Source organism: Hippopotamus amphibius, chromosome X (assembly GCF_030028045.1).
Source record: "Hippopotamus amphibius kiboko isolate mHipAmp2 chromosome X, mHipAmp2.hap2, whole genome shotgun sequence".
Taxonomy (NCBI): Eukaryota; Metazoa; Chordata; class Mammalia; order Artiodactyla; family Hippopotamidae; genus Hippopotamus; species Hippopotamus amphibius.
This window is the reverse complement of record NC_080203.1, coordinates 20,744,974-20,771,026: the sequence shown is the minus strand read 5'-3', so window position 1 is coordinate 20,771,026 and position 26,053 is coordinate 20,744,974. Positions and strand designations below refer to the sequence as shown.

The window sequence follows — 26,053 nt, the reverse complement described above, 5'->3', positions numbered from 1 at the left end:
CATTTCCAGAAGGATTCAGGACTTTCAAAAAGTCTGAGAACTTTACATTAAGTGACACTGACAAATATTAAAAACAAGCAACAATAATTAGTTCCATTGTAAATTCATGTTATAGGAGCTCAGCTGGTTCCTTAATGTCACTTAGTGGTATTTTTTATTCTTTACTGCTATTAAAAGTTCAGGGATTGGAGAAATATGAGGGAAAAAAGACTCACAAAATTATATTTGGGGTTGATTCTTTCACTTATAGATGCTTCTTAAGGCATAATGGATATTCATCTAGGCAGAGTAGTTGAATCTACTCCATCTACTGGCTACCTCCATCATTGCCAGAAACTAGTAGTGTGTCTTTGGGTAACTCACCTAACTGTCTCTAAACCTCAGTTTCCTCATCTGTAAATAGAGGTGACAGTATCTCCCAAAGTGTTTTAAGGTTGAAAAACTGTAACCTACATATGTGTAGCTGTTTTGTATATACCTGAACTGCAGATGGCATATTGTGAAGGAGAAATGGCTGAATTCTCAAAAGTGTGGCATTTCTTTTCCTGAAATGAATTGAGAAGAAGGGTCAACAGGGCAAAGGCCTGGAAGCAATATGAAGTGGACAGAGAATTCATAATTAGCAACTGATTCAACATGTTTTGCTGTAAACATACTCCTGGAAATACTTTGAAAATCTTCGGTTGTAAATCTCCAGGCACTGAGCTGAACCAAACAGGGAGGGGTTCTCCTTGGGTGGAATGATGAAATCCAGGATGTGTCTTTTTGGCCCCCCTCACCCATCCCCAACCCCACACTCCATTCCTGTACCCAGTGTCTCCTGCTGGCAAAGTCAGAAAGTATCTCACCCCACAGCAATGTGGGAGCATTGAGGGAAGAGAGGGGCTTAGAGAAGGCAAGCAATTCTTCCTGCCAATACCCCCTCCCTTGGCCTCTTGCCAAAAAGAAGTCATGTCTCCACCTGGCTCTCTCTCCATCCTTATCAATTTCCTTCCTACCAGGGAGCTTTGCAGTTTCTTAAGGAACTTCTGAAGACCTGTAATTTTTCCAGACCCCAGAGAAGGAAATTTTCATGGTGTCATTCTAGACACTGTGACAAGCAGTGTGTAGAAGCAATACCTTCTCAGCACATTGAAAATCCAGCTGAATATTTGCTTTCCAGTCTTCCTGCTCTGAAGGTCAGCCTTGGTGACAGAAAAGAGGGCTACAAGCCTTGAACGTTCTAGTCAAACATTCTCTTCCCAGAATCATGAGTCACCAGGGTGGTTGGCTTAGTTAGTAAATAAATATTGAAGCACTGGCTTCTTGTTGAATCCTTGTAGTTAATAATTCTTCAAAAATAAATAATCCTCAGTAGTATCACATAGCAAATATCCAGGAGATCATGGTATAGTGCAGTGGTGCTCCATGCAGTGTGAACACTGGAATCCATTGAGGGAGGAGATTATTGGAATCAACTAGGACCCAATCCCAGGGAGTATGATTCATTGATTCATTTGCTCAGAGGGTGAGGGATGGGTGAGGTGGGCAGAGCATTAGTATATTCTAAAAACTCTCCAGGTAAAACAGTTTTGCAGGTCTTTAAATGATTAAATAAAGAGTTGCCATATGACCAGCAATTCCACTCTCAGGCATATACCCAAGAGTAACAAAAACATATATCCACATGAACACTTGTACATGAATAGTTTATAGCAGCACTATTCATAAAAGCCAAAAGGTGAAAACAACACAATGCTAATCAGTAGATGAATAGATAAAATGTGGTATATCCACACAATGGAATATTATTCCGCCATACAAAAGGAATGGAGAATGAATATATGCTACAATTTGGATGAACCTTGAAAACATTATGCTAAGTAACAGAAGCCAGTCACAAAGGTCCAAATATTATGATTCCATTCATATGAAAGTCCAGCACACAGAAATCTATAAAGACAGCAGGTAGATTAGTGGCTGCTTAGAGCCGGGGTGGAGGACGGAGGAATAGCAGGGTGATAGCTAATGAGTATGGGATTTCTTTTTGAGGTGATGAAAATGTTCTAAAATTTACTGTGGTGAGGGTTGCACATATCTGTGAATATATTAAAGTCACTCATTGAAATGAGTGAATTGTATGGTGTGAATTATATCTCAATGAAGTTGTCTAAAAGAGAGAGAGAAAATAAAATACTCCCCAGGTGATTTTAATGTGCAGCTGAGGTTGAGAACCACTGGTATAGTTGAAGGAGCATGCAATTGAAGTTAGACAGACCAGAACAAAATGACTGTGTCATTAGGTGACCCAGCTGTGGCTCTCTGAGCTTCATTTTCCTCATCTGGAGAATGAGGATAATAATTTCTGTCTCATAGGCTTGGAAGGAGGATTTAGTGTGGAAAACAAATGAAAGTATGTGTAGCGTCTGACACTTAGCAAGCCAGAACTCTATTAAAGGAAGCTATTGCCATCATTGTTTTTCTTTTCTGCCTGAAGGCTCAGAAGGACAGCATTAGAAATATCAGTTCTCACTGCACAAGCTGGGGGATGGTGAGCTGAAGAGCAGAGGGGACCAAGCCAAATGCATTATCTGAATGTAGACTCAATAAATGTCCTCTGTGCTGCTAATAATTTTTTTGGCCCCGTCTCAAAGCCCACATTCTTCCCATGAATAAGACTGCAGTGTCATTGTTCACTAAGGAGATGGGTTGCTTCTTTTTTGCCTTTAGAGCTGATGGAAGACCAAACACAGGGCCACAGTGGGATCTACCGCCTTTCATAATACATTTGCCATCCAATCTATCACTGTAGGGGATTCCCAGGCACTCCAATGGTTAGGACTCCATGCTTCCACTGCAAGGGCCCTGGGTTTGATCCCTGGTTGGGGAACTAAGATCCTGCAAGCCTCATAGTGTGGCCAAAAAAATAAATAAATTCTACCACTGTAATATGCCTTGCAGATCCCCTCATTTATATCCATTTCTACTGTCATTACCCTAGACAGGCCTCAAACACCTCTTGCCTAATGATTGCAACATCCTCCTTAACCGTCTCTAACCCTTTCCCCTCCCACTCCTTTTCCACACCACAGTTAGAGCAATCTTGGTGAAGCGCCATTCTGACGGAATCTCTTATTTAAAGACCTTTCAATGGCTTCAAGGCGTTCAATAGTTCCTGCTGTATGACGGTTCTGTTAATAGTATCGTCATCCATCCAGTTGAATTCAGTTCAACAAATCTTTATTGATCATTTGCTTTGTGAGAGGTTCTGCAACAACTAGTAAACAAGACATAGTCCTTTCCCTATCAGAGCTTACCTTCTTGAAGAGAGAGGCAAACAAGCAATTTTGATGCATGTGTAGGAGATAGGTGAAGAAGAGGCAAGGTGTTTCAGGTGGAAGAAAGAGAATTGACAAAGGCACGAGAATATATGCAAGAAACTACAAAGCCATTGGATATTAAAGCGAAAGGTGTGAGCACAAAGTGGGGGAAACTAGGATGGACAAGTAGGCAGGGGCCATGTTATGCTAAGAAGTTTGGACTCAACCTGACAGTGATAAGGAGCCCTTTGAGAGCTTTTGGCTAAGGGGAGAAACAGGATTATATTTGCATTTGTAAAAGATCACTCTGGCTGCTTTGTAAAAGAAAGATTATAGTGGGTCAGGAGTGGAGGCAGGGGAAGCAATATGGAAACTAGATTATTTATGACTGTCCAATTACCCAAGCTAGAAACTACTTAGTTTCTATTCCCCCTCTTCATCATAACCAATAATCACATCAAGTCCTGTCAGTTCTACCGCCAAAATTGACTTAATCACTCAGCATTTATTGAATCCTTCTATGCATCAAATGCTGGGCTTGGTGAAAAAGAATCCATTTCTCTCCTAAGAGAAGCTGATTGTCTTTGGTTGGCGGAGACAGATATGTAAATAGATAAATGTGAAATAATGTGATAAGTACTCACCGGGTGCTGTCCAAGCTGGAGGCAGGAAGAGGGAGAGAGAGAGAAAGGAGAAAAAAAAACAAATAGAAAACAAATGAATATCTCTGCCTGGGGGAAATGAGAGAGAAATCAGGGATCCACAGAGATGAGGTATGAGTTACGTCCTGAAAGATGAGTAGAATTCTCTAGAGGGAAGAGGTTTGGGGAGAGGATATTGCACATAGTGGGAATAGCTCCTGCAAAGGCACGGAAGTGTGAAAGAATAGGGCTTGTTTGGGAACCAGCAAGAAGCTTGGGGGTCACGGGGGCTGGAGCTTAGGTTATAAAAGGAGGCATAGAAAAAGATGAGGTTGGAGAGGTAGGCCAAGTTGGAATGTGAAAGCTCTTGTTTAACGCAGTGGATCCTGGAGAGTCATGAGAGAGTTTTAAGCTGAAGAGTGTGGTATGATCAGATTTGTGACTCGAGTCCCTATCTTAGGCCATATTAATTTATCACCATCTCTTCATTCGCCCTGATTTTGCCGTAGTAGGGTTCTTCCTCTTTCTCATTTATATGATTGCAGTGGTCTAACAGGTCTCCCTGTCCCAGCAATCCCCTTCCAATTTACCCTCCACTTTGGCATCTTTCTAAAACACCTATCCACTCCTGCCATTGTCCTGCTGCAGCCTGCCAGTGGCTCCCCATCACTGCCAGGAAAAATCTTTAAATGCCCAGTATGGCATGCAAGACCCGTGCATTCCAGCCTGTGCTGCTTTCCAGCCTCATCTGTCTTCCCTCCTTCCCATCCTTTTTCCAGACTGCCCCTTTTGCTATCCTTGTTAACTCAAGGACTCCCAAGCCTGCCAGGTACATTCAGGGCTCCACACCTCTTCTCATTCTCCTCCTTCAAAGTCTATCTGAAATGCTCTTACTGCAAACTTCTCCTTAGCTTTCAAGAATCAACTCACAAGGCAAACTCTTTTGACCTTCCCTTGACCCCCTACAGGGAGAACAAACCCAACTTCTAGGTACTTTCACTCTAAGCATCTTTGCCACAAGCATTTTTGCCATATAACTAATTTGCTGTAAGGGAACTTTGCCCTGTAAGATTAAAAGAGCTAGCTGACAGTTTTCTGTTTGACAGTTTGGTTCCAACTAGTTGAAATGCATTTCCTCCAGTCAGTGACGTAACTGATGGCTTTATGGAGCTGACAGATGATGGACGATGATTTGTACCAAGAGTTAGTTTCTTACTTTGAAACACACTATATTGGAGGAGAAAGAGGCCAAGGGCCTCAAAGGCGCAGACTTGAATCTGAATTTTCTTTTCGTTTTTTTATGGTACATCCATTCAGTTTAATACAAGTCATCTATTAAAATTCTGAACCTGAATCTTCCATACAACTTTGGAACATCTATCAAGGGACATGTGATAACATGCCAAGAACACACAACAGTGCAGAGGCTTTCACCACACATTATAGAGCTCAGTTATGAATATGCATCCTAGCATTTGAAAATTGATACATCTCTTAAGGAAGGAAGATATTTCAGCAAAAAGGAAAAAGTTCGATGCCAAATGAGGAGAGTAATCAACAAGTAGAAAAAAAAGGAAAAATACCATGAGCGGAAGACTTGAAAGAAAAGTACTTAGGTACAACCCACAAAATAAAATCAGTTATTTTTGTAGTATTGTTGTGAATCTACACACATTTAAAATGCATTCAGGGACTTCCCTGGTGGCGCAGTGGTTAAGAATCTGCCTGCCAATGCAGGGGACACAGGTTTGATCCCTGTTCTGGGAAGATTCCACATGCCACAGAGCAACTAAGCCCGTGTGCCACAACTACTGAGCCTGTGCTCTAGAGCCCGCGAGTCACAACTACTGAGCTCACGTGCCTAGAACCTGTGCTCCACAACAAAAGAAGCCACTGCAATGAGAAAACTGTGCAACACAACGAGAAGTAGCCCCACTCGCCACAATTAGAGAAAGCCCACGTGCAGCAACGAAGACCCAACACAGAAAAAAAAATTAATTTAAAAAATGCATTTATATATTTTATATTTCACAATAGTCTTTAATTTTGTTATACATTTTTCATGCTTTATTATGTTGTCTTTAATGTCCCTCTTTTATTTTTCATTATTTTATCTTTTCGGGCAAAATTACCTACAGGCAATTAGTTATTTGGTGAAAATGTGGTCTTGTCAATTTTGTTATTCATTTTTCACTTTTCATTAGGTCCTTTTTAATGTCCTTCTTTTAGTTTTTGTTATTTTGTATTTTACAGCAAAATTATCTTATGGCCAATTACTTATGCAGTGAAAATGTTTGTGACAAAAATACTTATGGCAAAGATGCTTATGGTGAAAATACTGGATACACAAATCCTTTCCCTTCTCTGGGCTCCCTGGCTCTGGTACATGCTGATATTAGAGCATACATCATATTGCTTCATAATTATTGCTCGCAGGGCTGTCTCCCAGGGAGGAATGTGAGCTCCACCGGAGGATAAGGTCATATCACATTTCTCTTTTAAACTCAGCTCATTGCACAATGCCTGGCATATACGTAGAGACTCCGTTAAATGAAGTTAAATTAACATATTGGTTTTCTTGTTCCTTTTTTTTTGTCTAGAATAGTTATCCTCCCCACTAAGCAACTATTTACTGTCAAATGAATATCACTCTTTTCTGGGTCAGATTTTCCATTCCCAGGTCACTGCAAATATTCTTTTTAGCCAGCTGGAGAGCCAAAGGCCCACAGCTCAGACTTCTCTTGGGTTAGAGAACAAGGGCTTCAATTGCGATGCCATAGTGGTCAGACGACTCAAGCATCTGCCAGACTCAGCTTGTAACCAAGCAGCATGATAAAGCCTTGGGTCTACCATTTAAATGTCCACCCCCGCCCCGTTTACTTCTGTATATTTTGGGGCCTGAGCAAAGGACCAAAACACTTGTAGAGATATCTCGGGGGTATGGCATAATGTCTATGCTTTGGTTGGGATTTTTCTAAGGATAACCATGCAAGTGTTCAAAAGAGGGACTGCAGGAAACCAGAGAAAAACCATGCCCACTGGTATAAGGGCTTCCTAGAGCTCCCTCTTAAACAATGAGCCCCCAAACTGGGATTTACTGAAGGGTCAGAACCCCCAGAGATCCTTACATTTCTTAAATATAGACTTAACACCTGTCCACTTTCAAGGTCCAAGAAAAAGTTCAGATGGGCTTAAGCCCCTCCCTCCCTTCCAACTCTCTCCCTCCCTCCCTCCCAACTCCCTCTCTCCCTCACAACTCTCTCCCTCCCTCCCAACTCCCTCTCTCCCTCCCAACTCCTTCCCTCCCTCCCAAAACTTTAGAGCTTACAGCAGCTGGTAGGAGCTTCAAACTACTAAGTCCAGGGCATTCCCTGAGGCTTGCAGCATAAGTAAAAGTATCTAGAGCCTAAGGAGCCAATTCCTGGAGGGCTTTCTGGGGCATCTGGGAGTCTCTGATTACACAACAGACTGACTGCACAGGTCACTGATATTGAAGCACATACACGGACTGACGTTTGAGGGATAATCTGACACTGGTCTAAGGCCAACCTGAAAATGTCTTCAAATACTAATGTCAAAGGATTTGGAGACTGAATCTTGGGGTTGGAGGAACCAAAGTTAAAAATCTTTACTGCCATTAGTTTTGTTACTCATAAGGATGGGAGTTTGGTTACATGGGGTACAAGTTAACTGGTAGGTACAATGAAGGAATGGGGACAAGGATTAAAGGAAACGCCAAGGAGATGACTTGTAGGGGTGTAGGTGGGGAATCACCTGAGGTTTAGCAGGGAGAATAGGAATTATTGCCTCATTAAGGCGCAATATTTGAGAGGTTGGGGGACCCACTATGAACATTTCTCTGACTTGCCTAAGAATGAGGCTGGGACAGGTCTGGGTCAGCTTCGAAATCTACTGAAGAGGAATTCCAGGCATGAGCAGCAAATACTTTTTCTTGATTGTATTCTTCTCCCTAGAGTCTTGGGGAATTTAATCTTAGACTCAAGGTCCTTCAGTCCATATTTACATGTATACAGTATGACTAAATGGACCATCTCTTTATGGTATCCATTTCTCTTGAAAGTGAGTTTGGAAACAACTACTTCTGTCATAAACAAAAACAGAAAGCAAAACAAACAAGCAAAAAAAATCAACTTAGTACTGCAGAGGATGAAGGAAGATGGGGGAAAAAATGCATTTCACATATTACCTGCTATAAATGTAAAAGACCAGTAGGAAACGGCAGGGTTAGAATATTCTAAAGAGTGAACACCCATCTGCTATACTGATTCTGTGACTGTAATTTCATGTTTATTGCATACCTCTAATACACTAGAGGTAAGAATTGACTTGGGCAAGGCCCTACCTTCAAGGAGCTCACAGTCTATGGAAGAAAACTCATGAATGGGTCCTATACAATGACAGGACCATTGAGTTTGTGAATGGGGCGGCCTGGGCCATAGAAAGTAATGCCTATTAAGCACAGAAGTAGGTCTGTTTGCTGCCAAAGGAGGTGTTTGGGATCAGTTGCACTTCTAGTCCTCCATTCAAACTCAGTTTAGGTAGAAAAAGGGTGCAGCTGAGCTCTGCAATGGATTCAGGATACAGCTGCTAAATCTAACTACAGTTCTTCTGGCACTGCTAACTGGGCTGGATTCTGCCTGGAGGCCAAAGACTGCCAAATCCTGATTTAAGACATTGACTTTCCAAAGAAAAATAGCTATAATGAAAATAGCTTATGTCTCACATAAACTCTTAGCAATATAACAAACACATTACCCTTAAATAGGACCCATAGTATTTTGTTACATATGAACTGTCACACTGACTCAAAACAGTTATTTCTTGCTGTCTTTTGTAGTTTCCATGAGCTTTATAATTTTAATAGCACCCATTTGACTCTACCCAATGATGAATTAATTTTAAAACTTGTCCCAAAGTAACCTCCTCAACATTTTAATCATTTGACTTTGCCTTTATGATCTTAAGTCACAACTTTCCTGAGCTTTGGTTTCATCAACAACAAACTGGGGACAATGAAGTCCAACAGACCAGATAGCTATAAGGTTCAAATGGGATAAATATACGTGAAAGTAAGAGCCTATCTGAAAAACTGTCCCTCTTTTAAATCTGAAGAAGTCTTAGAGCCTTGGATCTTGACCCCAAGCTATGTCCTGGCGGATGAATCTCCTCCCTGGATACGAACATGAAAATGGCAGAAAAGGCAAAGATATAAAGGTGACCTGGCTGTGACAGAGTACCCTACTGATATGGCTCATCAGGCATTTCCCCTATCCATCCCTCTCATCCTCTCTCTCTGTTATTCACTTGGTAAAAAATGTTGACCTTGTTGGGTGAGGGATGCTACTCCTTCAGTGGAAAAAAAAAGGGGGGAGGGCTCTGAAGTCAGGAGAGCCTTCCTTGTAGAAAAGGGCTTTTGGACTTGAAGGGCAGCATCTAGTACGGCATATATGGGGGTATTTAGAGCCCAACTAAAGACTGATAATCGATGGTAATATACAACAAAATATTTTCTGTATGTTATGACACAGGTATATAAATCTGCCCATTTTTACAATTAAAAAAATCCAGTTCATAATATATTTGGACAGACAGAACTGTTCAACTTCAAAGAAAACACTGTGGCTTTAAAGAACATTGAGATTAAAACATCTATTCAGTTCGACAATTTAAAAATATTGAGTTAAGCAGTGAATTAAAATGACTGGCAAAACCTTTCACTGGATAAAACAGTGATAATGGTATTGAATTTTCTTAATTCATGATTTCAGAATTTAATTATATTGCTTAATACTGTCTGAAATCTCCTACATACAGACAATTCCCAGCCAAAAGATTTGTAGCTGGGCCACTTTCTCCACATGGGACGTCATATATGTTAGTCTTTTTTACTCATTATTTCTAATTTCTAATTTATTTATAAGTTATTCAATTGATTAAATATTACATTTTAGGATATATCTCAGTTTTTCCCATATATGCCAGAATGGTGACTAAGCACACAAGTGAACGTTTAACTTGTTTAAACATGTACTGCAATATGCATTATCATTTTGATAAAAAGTAATGACTGAGTTATGAGATTTACAAGTTAGCAAATAACAAGGAGTAATACACCAAATAATTCAAGAAACCAACCTCAATAATACAGATGTCTATTTTATTAAAAAAGTTACAAACAGGTGGACTGCAGGGTTGTCTTACAAAATGACAAGAATGAAATCTATTGGAAAAATTTTACTTTTACAAATCTTTATAGGTAATTGTTCAATGTTTGTACTTGTTATTTGAGATTTTTTACCTTTCACTGATAAAGTTACAGTACATTAGATCCGTGATAATAGGTTACATGATTTTATTTGCAGAGCCCTACTGCAGTGATTTGAACAACTCCTAAACAGATGCCATAGTAAAGACGAGACATATATTGCATTTAATATTAATTTATTATCCTAATAAGCAACTTGACATGCAATCTATTGAGGAAGCTAAAATAACTTTTGGTCCCTTTTCTTAAAATGTGCTGGAGAAACCACCTTTAAATCATTTTCCCCTGATTCCTGTGATCCTAAGTGAATTCAAGTTAAAATTGCTGCTGAGGTCAGTGACAGAGCGAGAGAGAGAGAGAGCGAGAGAATGAGAACTATCCATAGGAAAGAAACACTATACTTAAAAAATCCATCTGCAGAAAATTTAAATCATCATGAATTATTTGATTCCTTTAGAATTTCACAAAGCTAATAAAGATGAACCACAATCACTTAACCTACTTTGAATTCAGTGTTTGGTTTTAAGTTTGGTATTAAAGTGCAAACTTAAATTAGGTATTCATTTCAAGCAGTTTATAAATAAGAAACAAAGTTTCAATTGCCTCCACCCTTACAATCTCACCATAAAATTCAAAATCTAAGATCAAGAGGGAATTTGATCAGGAATCAAATGCAACACGATTTTAAAAAAGGAAATCAAAGTTTAATTAATTTCTACGCAATATTCATGGTCATGCTGACCAATAAATCACATGAATGTAGATATCACTTTATTTGAACATTACACACAATATAAATTTAAAATTGCCACACCCTTCCAAAAACTATCACTGCATATATTAGAGCTTTCCTTGACAAAGTTATTGAGCTATTATTATAGATCGAAGGTATAGTTTTGGTTTTTTTGTTTTATTTAGAAGCATGTTCAAATGACTAAAGCTGGGCTCCTAAGATCGAGAACTTTGGTGCAGTAGGTGAGCTGCAGTTACTAACTTCTGCAAATTAAAAGCACACAACTAAAATGAAATAAAAACCCAACAACAAAATACTGTCAAACTTACAAAATTTTAAAATCACTGCTAGAAAAAGCGCTTGTTGTCATGATGTTAAAACTGAACCACGAGATTACTCTTTATAAGTTTTCTTTCTGTTTCTATACCTGTGTTACTGTTAAAATGTTCAAGTATTCAGACAAAATGTGCTGATTAGGTAAACATGGAAGGCAATGGCTATTAGAAGCACATTTGCAAAAAAACAAAAACAAAAACCACCCAGAGACTTGGTGCTATCCTCCCTCCTGTTACACAGATTTTTGTCTCTACTACGAACATGCTTCTTGAGAAATAACTAAAAAGCAATTGTGATAGTGCAAGAAAACTTTAACAAATATTGCTTTAAACTATTATTCAGAAAGACAAATATTAAAAACTAGAAAGTGTATATGATTTTATTTGAATTTAATTTTACATGTGCAGAAGTCTACTAGATGTCAATTACAAGCCTGACAGGCAAAGCTGAGCTATCTCTGTTTAGGTATACAATTAATTTACCATGGATACAATATCCCTTTTCAAAGGCATTGCTAAGTAGGTCATAACTAAATTTAGAACTTCACAGAAAGGAAAATGTTACTGCTGCAATTTGATGCTGTAAATGAGATTAACACATGTGAAAACCTAATGGAATCAAATGCTTAACTCTTCAGCTAAATGCTCTACAATTTCAAATATCAATTATAACTTTCAGAACATGTTAATTACAAAAACACATCACAAACTGCACTTGAAGAAAAGGGATATTTCATCCATACAGGTAAAATGTGATCTTTAGTTTCTTTTTTACAACACTGCCACACGTAAACAAAGTCTCAAAGTACTAACCAACCATTTAAAGGAGAAAGATTTTACAAATAGAATGAAGCACTGGCGCGAGGTAATATACAGAAGTAACCATTTGTTTAAGGCTCAATTTTTTCTCCATTATAACTTTCTTTTAAAAGGCATTGAGTAGGTAATACTGAGTTTGAGTATTTAATAAATACAAGTTGAGAAACTGATTAAAGAAATCAATTAAAATATTAAAAATTAATTCTTGCATATTAGCCATCCATAAGAACTTAGAAAGCTACAAAAGGACTGATTGATAAAGAACAGATTTTAAACATATGGTAAACGTGCTAAGCATTCCTGTTTAAGGTCCATGGATCTTGAAGGCCAAAGACCTTATGCACTTAATTAGATGTATGGCAACATGCTGTAATAGAGACAGGTTTACCAAGGCTCAGTTCTGCAACCCAGGTTGTAAAGTTCTCCAAAGCAGCATCTGTGCAAATTTCCTCTGAGTTTTATCTGCAATTAAGATAAAAATGTCATAAAAATGTAGAAATATCGATTACAGTTTAAAATGAAAACACTGACAACAGATCTCTATACACATGCAAGTGGTATCAGAATCACTGTGTTCCCCATAAATTTAAGTAAAAGTAATTTTCTGTGGTCCAAAAGAGTCAGTAAATTTTAGCAACACTATAATGATGCACTGGATATAATACACTGTGTGTAACTTTTATTTTTTTAAATATTATATTTTATAAAGTATACAATATTAAAAATATTCTTACATGCTTAAAAGATCTTACAGCATAAAAGCGGCAAATGTTACTTCTTTGAATTTGACCTCTTCATATTTTTAATGGGAAACAGTATTAGAATTAAATGCATACTGATTATGAACTAACGACAATTCGCAAAACTTCAAAATTTAGGGTTTTTTTGAGAATTTAAAATGAGAAAATATAATTCAATCAAGAGCTAGCTATTAGGTACCTACAAGGTACCCCAGCTTGGGTGCTAGGTGACAGCAGTAGTTCAAATTTCCCACTCTGGTCTGCCCTCTTCCGTACATCCTCCCAACCATAAAAACTCCTCCTATGATTGAGATTTCTCAGTCTCTGCTCTTACAATTGTAGACTTCCGCCCTCCTAATTAATACCGGCGGGGGGGGGGGTGGAATCTATTATTCAGACACAATGTCTTTTAACTGTGCGGGATCACCAAGTGGAATTATATTTTTAGTGTAAAAGATAAAAATTGTTAAAGTCAGAAACAAAGAGTAGACTAGCAACTATGAAACAATGCCAAGTGAAACCAACTTAAGATCATCTTAGGGCTCTACCAATGTTTATACATGTGTAATTTTAATTTCATTTGACAGCTACACTTCTATTAGTGCTCAAAGAACCTGAGAGAACTCTTTATTAGCAGCTATATCATAAAAATGATTAAAGAACGTCTCTCCGCTGATTATTACTGAAATTCTGCCACCTAAACAGTAGGAAAAATAGAACAAAAGTTTGCCTCTTTAGAAATTATTAAAGAAATTTTTTCTTCCACTTAAAATTTTTTTGCATTAAAGGAAGTTGTTAATTAGGACATTAGTTATTTAAGTTTGGGCAAGTCCAGTTTCCTCATCATTAAAATAAGGATAGGACTTCCTAGGTGGCGCAGTGGTTGGGAATCCGCCTGCCAATGCAGGGGACACGGGTTCGAGCCCTGCTCTGGGAAGATTCCACATGCCGTGGAGCAACTAAGCCCATGTGCCACAACTATTGATCCTGTGCTCTGGAGTCCATGAGCCACAACTATTGAGCCCATGTGCCGCAACTATTGAAGCCCACACGCCTAGGGTCTGTGCTCTGCAACAAGAGAAGCCACGACAATGAGGAGCCTGTGCACCGCAATGAAGAGTAGCCCCCGCTCGCAGCAACTAGAGAAAGCCCGTGTGCAGCAGCAAAGATCCAACGCAGCCAATAAATTAATTAAAAAAAAAATAAGGATAAAAATTCTTTCCTGACAGGGTTGTGGTAAATATCACATAAGGTACTATGTGAAAGTCCCTTATATGTCACATGTCAGATAATTTTTCATTTCTCAATTATATTATAAATTTCTAGAAGACCAGGATTATGTCTTTGACATCCAAATTAAAGACGTTTATATTTTTATTTTTTAGCCTCACAAATGTTTATACTTATTTGAACACAACAGTATTTCACTATATATGCAATTCATTGTGAGGACTTTTCAGTAATTCAGACTAGACTTTTCTCAATTAATATGAATTAATAAGTTGATTATAAATTTTAATCCATATTTTTTAAAATAAGCAATTATAAAGAGTTTGGGATTTTCAAATATGAATGGCTCTTAAATAGGGAAGACTTGGAATAGCTCAGGCATTCTCTGAAATCAAATTGAGGAAGTAGTAATTATTTCTAGCCAAAATAAACACTAAGAATACAAACCAGCTTATTAACCATAATCTACATTAAATAAAAGGTGATATATGCATTATTTCCCACTGTCTAAAAACCTGGTTAACATTTGGTCTATCCACATTCCACAGGATGACAATACTCCAGTGAAATCAAGAGACATAGATAAATCCCCGGTCAGATTCAACAATATTAATATGAGGCGTACCATTAAACAAAGTATTAATACCAACTACTTTTCAAGACAGTAATAAATTTTAATTCTCTGCAGCAATAAATCCTGAGGCAAAAGCTTGCATTAAGCAAAAAGGACAATCTCTCTCAGATTAGAAGTTCACAGAATGCAAAATGTAAATGTTACTGCTCCACACTGTGAAAGCAAAAATTTCAGTGTACTAACAACTCTCATTCATTTAAAAAGCATTCCAGAAACTTTAAGGGCAGCTGGTCAAAGTCATACTTTTTAACTCCCAGGATATCACATCCAGACACACTGCAAAAGTATAACTCGCTGCTTGTGAGATAAAACACAAGTGATCCTTGTCCTCACTCTCAAGTTTCCAGCAAGACACCCAACAAATCTGAACTCTAGAAGCTTCTGCTCAAATTCTTGCTTAACTGGTTTCACTTTTCCACTTTTTTTCTAATTAGATTTTGTTATGAAAGAGTAAAAAAAAAAAAATCCCAAACAACAGTCCAAACCTTTTGCTCAAGAAATTATGAAATAGGGTCTCCCAAGTGGGGTAAATTGGTACACGAGAGTACCAAACACAGAACTGAAAGAACAAAGATCATTATTTATGTCAGCAGGAAGAAAAAGGGAGACTCTTGATTCAAGACTAGCACATCATTTCACGTGGCAGCAGAATGCCTGGGATATTAACAAAAGCTCCTAAAAGGCTTAGCAGTTTATGAATGTCTTTCTAGCTTAGCTGGATTTAGCATTTCTAAATACAATGGTATTTACTACCATTCTTTTTAGCAAATATAAATGTGCAATCACAATCGATTTTAATTTTTTCCAGTTTTAGACATGATATTCTGGGGACTTAACCAAAGGAACTTTTTAAAAAACAAAATGTGCCTCACATTTTTCACTTGGCATTTTCATATCCAAGTTAAATATTAGTTATATTAGCAAAGCACTAGGCTAGAATTCTGTTGATAGAGTTTATGTTTTTGTTAAATATCTTGTTTGTTTCTCCATTGTAATTTGCATAACACTCATGAAGCTTATTGGGAGGTGGAGTGAGAGAACTAGGGTCATTAAAAGTGCTCATCTGTCACCCATTAAACATAGATAGCAGAAGCTGAACTTACGGCATAGAATCCTCAGATGCAAGGGGAACCGTGCTTTAAGGAGAACGTGTACCCTAAAAGTTTACGGTAAACCCACGGTACAAAGGAAAAGCAATTTTTCTTATGTCCTAGACCTAAAATCTCTAGGTATAAATTAATATGAATTCAATCCTGAGATCTCAAATAGTAGAACCATGCCCACTGATAACAAGCAGCAGTTGAGCCCAATGATCTGATCCCAGCTGCTAGCTTTGAATTAAATCAGGTAGGGGACTGCCCTCTTCAACTCTAAAATTGCTTTTTCTGAATCCGATATTCCTAAGACTATGGCTAATCAAAGGAATTTGGGAGTATGTTTTTAGTAGGATAAGTTTTTCCAACAGCTGACAGGATTTAAGTTTTTATTGGTGACACTATCTTCTGAATTTTAGAATTCCACTGAGAAGTAATCCCACGAGGAGAATCTTTCCTGAAGTATGGCTAGAATGCTTCCTCAGTGGCAATTCTCCAACTCCATGATGCAACTTTTGTTAATTCTACTGATGGTTCATTCTAAGCTAGAGAGGTAATAGAGTAAAAGTGAATGGCTCAAATGCATTTCATTCTGCAATAAAAGCCTAATCTTGAGGTTAAAATGAAGCCATTAAAGCAGGAACAGATATGCAAAGAGTCATTCTAATCACCAGACACCTCCACACCCAGAGCAGGTCTAACTAGGCACCTATCCACTCTGAACAGTTCCAAATCATGAACCTTGTGGGGGTCAGTGAAGATCTGGGAGAATTAGGGGGCAGAAAGGACAAGGCAACTCTGTTCTCCCCTTTAACCCCAGGTTCACTGCAAGTCTATATGGTATACACTACCCTAAGGTATGTGTCCTCTTCCATTCAGCGCCGCCCTGTCACAGGCTCCATTTTGGCTCACTATGTGAACTGGATGACAAACAAGCATTTATAATAAGCTATTTTCTCCAAAGTGATATGCAAGGTAGGGCGGGGGGGCGGGGGGGAAGTAAGTATCTAAACTGTAACTTCAGCAACAGAATTCCACCCTGGTGTTTTACTGATATGATTAATATTTAACTTGGATATAAAAATGCCAGCATTTTAAAGTACACAATGTGATTTAATTTTCATGATTTCCCCTCACATCTGCTAAATCCCCAGCATATCATATCTAATTAAAAGCTGGAAAAAAGATGAGAAACAATTCTAATTCCACATATTTATTAAAAAAAACTGAAAATGCTAATCAATTCCACTGTGTTTAGAAATAGTAAGGCCAGCTAGACTAAAATGACATTCATAGATGGTTCAGCCTTTCAGGAGCCTTTGTTAACATCCCGGGCATTCTGCTGCCACGTGAAATGATGTGCTAGTCTTGAATCAAGAATCTCCCTTTTTCTTCGGGCTGACATATATAATGAACTGAGGCTGACATAAATAATGATCTTTGTTCTTTCAGTTTGATTCCTGGTGTTTGGTACTCTTATCCACCACTTACTCTCGTGGAGAACCCGTTCATAACACACAGAGAAAAATAGGATAAAATCCTGCAGGAAATCTTCAAACTGTAGTGAAGAACACCTTTTAAAAAAAAAAAAAAGAACACCTTTTTTCATTTCTGCTTTTTTAAAATAACTTCTGTCAATACTGGACTGAGATACAGGAATCCTTGAAAAAATAATCTTTAAAAAAACTCTATTTGTCAAAAGAGTATTTACCAAATGGTCACATTTAAGGAAAAATTTTACTGTACTCCCCACCTTTCAGGGAATTAACAGAATATTTTCAGGATATTGTTTCTTTGAGGCAATCCCTCTGTTTGGAAATCATCTCCACCCCTCCCCCATCCAGTCAAATCCTACCCATTCTTCAAGGTCTGACTCAAATGCTACTGCTCCCCAGTTCCTCTAAATCAGTGGTTCTTATCCAGGGGCAATTTTGCCCGCCCCCACCCCCAGTCTGGAAATACTACTGTTCATCACAACAGAGGGGAGGGGGAAGGCTCCTGGCATCTAGTAGACAGAGGCTAGGGCTGCAGCTAAACATCCTGCAATGCACAGGAGGGTCCCTACAACAAAAAGCCCTGAATGTTGAAAGACCTGCCCTAACTGAAAGTGGTCTCTCCTTTCCCTGAACCCCCACAGCACTGTGATTTACTTCTTTTATAGTGCTATGAGATTATTAACAAAACATTCATCATTCTCAACAACAGTATATCACAACAGCCAAATGACAACTATTTATACCAATATAGAGGAGCTATGATACAGTTAATAAAACCAAGACAGGGCTGCAACACTGACCTGGGTTTCTGTTATACTTCTGCTGCACTACAGTAAATGAAGTCCTTCAAAGCACTTGATGGCAGGCTCCTCAGGTCAGTAAGGAAACCAGCCATGAAAGCAGCTCATAAGGAACCTGGCATTGCTTCCAAACTTACACGAAGATTACTGCCAGTGGGAGGGTGAAAGGTGAGGAAACAATCCTGAGAGCCATGCAGATAAACAGGTGTTGGGCAAGAGACTGGTGACTCAAATTGAAGGGTGGTAAGAAATAAATGTGAGGAATTATCAGAAGTAATTCTTAGGGTATTAATAAATTTTCCCTTTCAATTAAGAGAAATCAATTTACAACAATCACAGTCCTTCTGACTTTTTTAAGTCTTACTATCTCTAACTTGGACAAGGTACTCTTCTACATATTAAGGACAAACATTTCTCAAATCACCTTTACTTGTCAAAGTCTGATCTTCAGTCTAGATCTGGGACTGGTAGTCTTCAGAGCTCTAGGACTCAAGCTACAGGACTCAGAATCCATCACCTATTTTTTTTTTTAATAAATAGTAAGTTAGCACAACCACAAACTTTATGGACCTCCGATTACAGATACCTGTCCACATCAGTTCAAGCTGATTTGATAGCAAAAAAACAAAAACAAAAACAAAACAAAAAACAAAAAAAACCCCACTACATATAGTGTGCTTTGTTCTAAAAGATCTTGGTCAGGGGATGCACTATAACATTTTCAGAAATCCAGCTGTTTAGATATTTCATTTCAAGGCTCACATCTCCAATTGTATATTCTACTTTTAAAAACCAAACAAAGCTACACAGGCAACTTAACCCATTATTATAAAAATGAGCAATTACTGGTATCAATACTTTCTGTTTTTGTACCTTAGTTAACAAAAAATATAAACATAGTTTTCTTGAGATGTTAAAAAGTCCATTTAACCATTCTTGTAGGAAGCCAAAGAGATTAAAATTAATTTAGATCACTAAAGCTGCAAAATGAAACAGAATAAGAAAGCTTTAATAATAGCTTTAGACATTACCCATTTGCCGACCTAAGACAGTGGCCTTCTACATGTATGAGACCAATCTTATTGTTTCCTTCCTATAGCTGTCTACATTAATGATGGAAAAAATTTAGGAACATTTTGCTGGTTAATTTTTTATAAAGATGATAAAGCTAAAATGCATACACTTATGACATTTGCCTGGTTAAAAGTGTCAGATAGAGAAGTAGAACATAATGGTAAAGGTGCAACACCAGACAGAACTTGTTCAAACTTGAAGCTGGCTTACAATTTAAGAAGAGACATTGTGGAAACAAGAACACTGGACTCAATCACCTACACAGGCCTGTTTCTGCCTCAAAAAACTATATTGCAAGTGTGATGCTATCAACAAAACATATGCTGGGCTACAGTCTGCACAGTGACACTATATGATAACAGATGGAGCTAGGTATAAGACAATAAATGTGTTTTCATCACATTCTGGTATGCTCAAAAGCTGATGAGTGAAAGCATTTTGAATAAAGTACTGTTGTCATCCTTCATTTTCAAAGATGACACTAGCTGACAGGAGCTCTTGTCTGAAAAGATAAATTAGGGACCGTTAGTCTTTTCTCCAGGGAGCACATATAAAGCCAGACCTTTGATTAGGAATCACCTCTGTGATCTGAAATGACTGTTGCCATTTGCAACACTGCCTCTTAGACTTGAGGTCAGTCTTGGCTCAAAACAATCAATTCCATTCCTGATATTGTCAGGCTGGTCTGGCATTTTCTGTGGTTTCTCAGTCATCCGGGATATTGGTTGTCTTATCTTATTATCTAAGTATTATTGTCTAAGTGAGACTATCTGCCCAATTACAATCTAGATTAAAAGATCACGATATGAATAAAGTAATCTCATTTTAAATGCTCAGTAAGTTTCATATAACCTTACTTTTCCAAAAACTCATTCGTTTAAAAAAAACCTTTATTAAGTTATGAAAGGTTTGAGGATTTTGCTATCATTCTTATTAACTCCATTATTTGTTAAACTGAACACAAATGTTTCCTGGGCTTGGGATTATCTGTTCTAAACACATGGCAGATGATTTACCAGATTCTCATCTGGACCATATATTCATAATGAAGTCAAGGTACATTGTGGCACTATAATTTGTTATTATCAGAGATCACTTAAGTCCGTCCAGTGCAAGGTACAGATGAACTTGATTAAATAATCATCCTGTTAAATCTAGCACTTGGGTGATTAGTAAATTGATGATTTCAATTAAAGCAGCTTTCCAGCCCGGGATAGAAAAGCATAGAAAACACAAAACTAATCTCAAATTATTACTGACTGCTCTTCCATGCATTTTGGATGCTAAATCACCAAAACAGGGAAAAGGTGTATTATCCTTTAACTCACCCCACCCCAAAGGAATGTTACCAATCAGAGAGAGAGGAATAGTAACTCACTTTAAAAAAACAAATCTTGGTAATGGGAATACAGACAATTTCTTACCTTAATTTTACTTATCTGTATTTTGTTTTTCGATTTTTTACATTGAATGTTGACTATTTTGTGCTAAGGGAAATGTCATTTTAAAAATAAAGAAATTTAAGGTAGCACAATGTGTATTAATATCACCCAGCTTTTTGTTATACTTGATCAAAAACATAAGGTTGCATCAACAACTAACCTGCTCGGTATGGCCATGACTGAGGTTATCTTTTTTTACTGGACGACGCAAGTTGTACAACACTGATCTTGCTTCTCGGGCAGGGAAGAATAGTTCATTTGCCTGACGATCTCAGCAAAAAGTTCATCCACCATTGATTTACTTTTTGCTGATGTCTCCATGAAAGGACAGCCCCATTCTTGAGCCAGAGCTCTGCCTTCTGAAGACATAACCTCTCTTTCTGGTTCCAGATCCACTTTATTTCCTACTAGGATCAGTGGGACTTTTTCATATCTCTTCACTCTGACAATCTGATCTCTCATCGGCTTGATATCCTATGTAAACAATCACAAAGAGAAAGAAAAAATTTATGCTGTTTGCATAACCGTAAAAGAAATATTGCACTACCGCAAGAAGTCATCCTTCAGTGAGTAGAGAAAGCTGAATCCAAAATAAAACCACACACCCAAATGGAGAAAATACCATTTTCTCCATTGAAGTAGGAACTAGATAATCTCCACAGACCCCACCTGCTGGATTTCTGTCAAGAATATAAAATGTAGGTTGCACAGTAACTTTAGGACTCATTTAGTCATTTCTTTCCCTTAGTCGATACCGATTTAAAAAGCAAATTCCCAAATATGATGAATCTATTCATACAAAAGAGTGGCTATGTCCTTAAACCCGCCGGCTTGTCATCACTCCTGGTAACACCTGTTATCCTAGCACAGGATTGCAGCATCTATGCATTCCTAGTTATTCAGCAAAAGCACTTGAGAGAAAGTGTTTTAGGTGGGAACAAAAACACTGCCTTGTGCCTAGAAGACCAAAGTTAAAAACAGATTGACATGCTTCAATGTTTCATTTTAAATGTAACAGTATGCCTTTATCCTTAAAATACACTTCAATGTTAGAAATTACTATACACTAGTGAGCAGCTCCTGGGAGGGACAATGCAGGAGAGAGCCTGGGCAGGAAAAAAAACTTTCCGGAAAAAAATCAAACTTTCCTTTGCCTATGTTCGGGTTTACAACTTGAGTTTTCTCCTGCGTGTATTACTTTTGATAAGTAATTACAATTAATCACAAAATATAAGAGCCATAACAATTCTCTAGGAGGGTCAACTTTGGGGGGGGGTAGTATTGACTTAATGCTATATATAACATTACAGTTTTTTGGATTTTTTTTGTAACAAAAGGTTTGGCTTAAATATAACACGTGTTTAATCCGAATAGTTACAGTACACAGTATTCACATGCAGGATGAAGGAAAAACAAGGGACTGTGAAAATTTACAGAAACATACAGTTATTTGATGTCTGCAACAATTTTGTTTGATCGCGTATCAATTCAGTCTTCTAGGTTAAGCTCCTTTTCCCTGTGTCCTTATGGAAACACAAGTTCAGCTGAGAATCCAAATTTATGGTATTTGGGCTTAAAAGAGTTTAAGTCTCCATTGAAATAATGGCAGCTTTTCACTGCCTATTTATGTGTATAAAAGAAGTAGCTATAATGGATATCTTATGAAAAACCCTTTAGAAGACTGCCAGCCTCAAGAGAGTCAGCTAATAGAATAACAAATGTCCTGAGGATCCTTTAGAAAGAAAACGCCTGTCAAATAGCACCTTTAGCACACCGGTACTTTCTGGAGAAAAATGCTTTTATAATAGTAGTGCTTTGGAATTTAATGCTACATAAAATGAACTTTAGTTTGGTCACAATAACTTTGATTCATTTACCCAGAACTTATTATCTTTAAAAGAAAAAAAAAATCCTGAAGTTCCTATATCTGGTTACTGGAAAAGTTCACTATAATACTTCAAGTTAAAATACTAAGAAAAGTGAAATTAGCACATTCGCTTGGCTAAAGCACTTAATGTCTCTTGAGTAAGCATCATTAAGTGCATACCTTTAAATGCAGAAAAAAAAATATCCATTTCCTAAATCAATGGAGGTCAATATAATGGGTCAATACGAGGTTATTTATTTTCAAGGAATAAATAGCAACATTTATTGCATCTCTTAAAATAATGTTAAACCTCCAGTCTGTCTCCCAGTGAAGGACACGACAGATTTTGCGAAGAAACTGGACCACCTCCAGTTCAGCCACCCAGCCAGGGGTTAGAAATTTGCACATGTTCCTAGTTTCACATATTTTCTATAAATATAGGCAATGTTATCAGAAACAATTTGGTTAAACTGCAAAAAAAGAGAGTCATTCTAGATTTTTGTTCGTTATTAATTCCAGGTACTAATCTTTTCAATTAGTAACTTCCCTTCACATGCCCCAAGTTAAGTAAAATGCCTAGAAGTCAGGTCTTGAGTACATCTTGCAGCCCTAAGATTTATAAATCTGGTTGAGAGACTTGGGCGAGAACAGAGAGGACGCAGAGTTATCTGTGCAACAGATAATCGCCTCCAAATAATTTTCCTTCCAAAGTGCTCTATTTGCCCGAGATTATCTTTTAAATGTTTTGTTGAGTACATTAACCAAGACTTGTTGACTTGAACCAGCAACTTCAGAAGGCTAAATATACAGAAGCTGACATTTCTTTTTCACTTCTCTTTCACTTAAAAATAACTTTAAAACATTTGCCGACGGTTGCGACTTTAATCCTTTCTACAGAAACAACTCGATACTTTTCTGTGCCAGGAGAAACCTCAAAAATGCGCCATGTCTAACTTTCAAAAGCAAAACACAGTCATTTACGCACGGTGCAAGCAAACCAGAAGTAAATGTAGGATTACCACACCCCCTTCTAACAAATTACAAGACTTGGTTTGGTTACCTGAAAAGACTGTTGATTAACCAGACTATAAACCAGGATGAAACCTTGGCCGTTTTTGATGTAGAGATCTCTCATGGAGGCAAACTGTTCAGTTCCTGCGGTGTCCAGAATTTCCAGCACGGAGGGGGAAGAGTCCACTTCGATCTCTTTGCGGTAGAAATCTTCAATGGTGGGGTCATATTTCTCAATGAAAGTCCCAGTGACAAACTGCACAGTCAGGGCAGATTTGCCAACCCCTCCGCTCCCTAACACCACTACCTTGTATTCCCTCATGAGTCTCACCTTCACCAACTCCTACCAGAGGGAGGGAAAAATAACACCCCGCTCGTTGCGGCGCTGCTTGGGGAGGCGGAAGGTGGGCGGAAATCTGCGAACCCGGGAGGAGAGTGCAGAGCAGCCCAGGGCCCGACGGGGGAAGAAGAGGAAGTTAAAGGAGGGGGAGGGGAAAGAGCGAAGTGTCGGGGTGGGTGGGGATGGGATGGTAATGCCCTTCCTATAGGAACTGAAGCCCAGGCAGGGGGCGTGGGGAGAGGGCGAGCCCGGAGCAGCCCGGAGAAGAGGGGGAGGCGAAACGCACCCCCCGGAGGGAAGGGGTGGGCGCCGCAGGACGCACGGGGGCCCCCGCGGGAATGCGGGCGTCCGAGGAGCCCGCGGCCGGGGGCTGCCCCGCACCCCTCCCCCGCCCTGCACACAAAGGGGCCCAGGGACCCCGCTTCCTGCTCGCGCCGCCGAGGCGGCCCGGGCCTGTGGGCTCCGTTCCAGTCGCTGCCACCCGGGCGGGTCTCTGGGCCGCGGCTCCCGCGGGCGTCGTCTGGCCTGTGATGGGGGCGAGAGGGCGCGGGTTACCCGCCGAACCCCCGGCCGGCCGCCTCCCCCGGCTCCCACCCGGACTCGGCCGCCGCCGCCGCTTACCCTGCCGTCCGCACCCGCCCGGCCGTCCGGGAGGCTCTGTCACGCCAAGGCCATGGCCATCGGCCGGCTCCTCCGTCTCACACCGCCGCCCCTGCGCTGCGGCTCGCAGAGCGGGAAGGGGCGGGGGCCGTCCGGCGGCGGCGGCGGCCGCTGGGACTCCAGGCGAACCCACCTCTTTTTTTTTTTTTTTTAATCTCACCCCCCCCCCCCCCCCGCAACACACACCCGGAAGGGTTTCCCTGACACACTGGTTGAGGTGCCCCAGTTCCCCGAGACTGGACGGGATCACTTCCGGTGGGGAAAGTCCCACCTCCCCGGGGCGAGCCGGGTGGCGCTGGGGCCGCGCCCTGCTGGGCAAGACGCCCCGGGACGGTTTTGGGTCGGGGCTACGGCCTTGGCAGAGGGCCTGTCCCAGAACCTCCAGCGTCCTTCCTTTTTCCGCCCAGCCGCCCGCTGCTGCTGTTCCTGCTGCTGATGCTGCGGACAGTCCCACCCCGACCTCGCGGAAGCCCCTCCGCGTCTCAGAGGCACCAAGCCCGGCCTGAGGACTCGATCCGCTCGTGGCGGTTCTAATCACCCGAAGAACGCCAAACATCCCCGGACTGGAAGCGGCAGGGAAAATAAAACAGCCAAGAAAGTTGATTCTCTTTGCTGGTATTCCTTCCACTTGATATTTTTCGAAGAAACGCGTGCAAACTAGCGTTCGGATTCGCTAATGGTTATGATTTCCTCTGTGGTGTTTAGCCGTGCCTGACAAATAATTAAACACACACCACACACACACACACGGTACTTTTATCATCGGGCAAATATGCCTTGTCTCCACCAGCAAATGCCAAAGTCACTCCTTTCTTTCTTATTACCAGGCTCGAAAAACAGCAGGATTAGCAGTAGATTTACGGTACTCTAACTCAGCTCTGCCCCTTTTTTGATTCCAGCCGCTACGCAGCAGGGAAGAGTTGATTGGAAATTGTTTAGGCCAGACTAACTTCTTTTAATCTTTTCATTATCTGCAGGCACAGCAATTTGCATGGCTGGCTCTTCCAAGTTTGTTTGTTTTAACGGCCATCCTTAATAGTCTTTGAAATTCAAAAGCAAAGGACTCTAGGGTTAAACACACTTAAGTTTCTATTTTTAGATAAAATTGTTACTTCTTACATATCTTTCCTTCTAAACTTTGCGTCAGATCCACAGAGCCCCAGGGTCAGAAGCCTAGGTTATATTTTAGGCGTCATTCCCTTTTTGATTCAGGCATGCACCCAGTAAACCTGAAAGAGTCGGTGGCCAGTCAAATTGACCCCAAATCCCCTTACTTGCAAGCCCTAATGGCCTAACTGTATAAATAGGAATTTATTACCAAACCCAAATTGTTAGACATTAGACATTAAGCAAATTACAGTAGTGTGAAGTCCCACTGTGTCTCTCCCTCAGTACTCTCCAATGTCACTTACAGTATCCAAAGGACAGTTTAGTTCAATTTCTCCTTAGCCTAGGGCTGGTGTAATCTGTCCCGCGAAGTCCCCGGCTCTGGCTCCAGCTGGCCTGAGTCCCGCCTGATATCTGAGGCACTGCCCTCTGCTGGAAGAGGTTT

At 39.6% G+C, this 26,053-nt stretch overlaps 1 protein-coding gene across 4 annotated transcripts; it reads right to left on the bottom strand.

Moving 5' to 3' along the window:
* Nucleotides 1–10,097: 10,097 nt before the first annotated feature.
* Nucleotides 10,098–25,987, bottom strand: RAP2C (RAP2C, member of RAS oncogene family). 4 transcript variants are annotated; one of them, XM_057717475.1, is made up of 5 exons: nt 25,914–25,965; nt 24,463–25,212; nt 23,551–24,366; nt 20,784–21,097; nt 10,098–12,575 (listed from the first exon to the last, which is right to left on the bottom strand). In XM_057717475.1, the coding sequence occupies exons 3-4, from the start codon at nt 23,821–23,823 to the stop codon at nt 20,819–20,821; spliced, it is 552 nt and encodes a 183-aa protein (XP_057573458.1). In that variant the 5' UTR covers nt 23,824–24,366; nt 24,463–25,212; nt 25,914–25,965; the 3' UTR covers nt 10,098–12,575; nt 20,784–20,818. The 4 variants fall into 4 exon arrangements, with proteins under 4 accessions (XP_057573458.1, XP_057573460.1, XP_057573457.1 ...); XM_057717477.1 differs by lacking the exon at nt 24,463–25,212 and having other exon boundaries at nt 25,914–25,987; XM_057717474.1 differs by lacking the exons at nt 10,098–12,575; nt 23,551–24,366 and having other exon boundaries at nt 20,984–21,097; nt 25,914–25,985.
* Between the last annotated feature and the right edge of the window lie 66 nt (nt 25,988–26,053).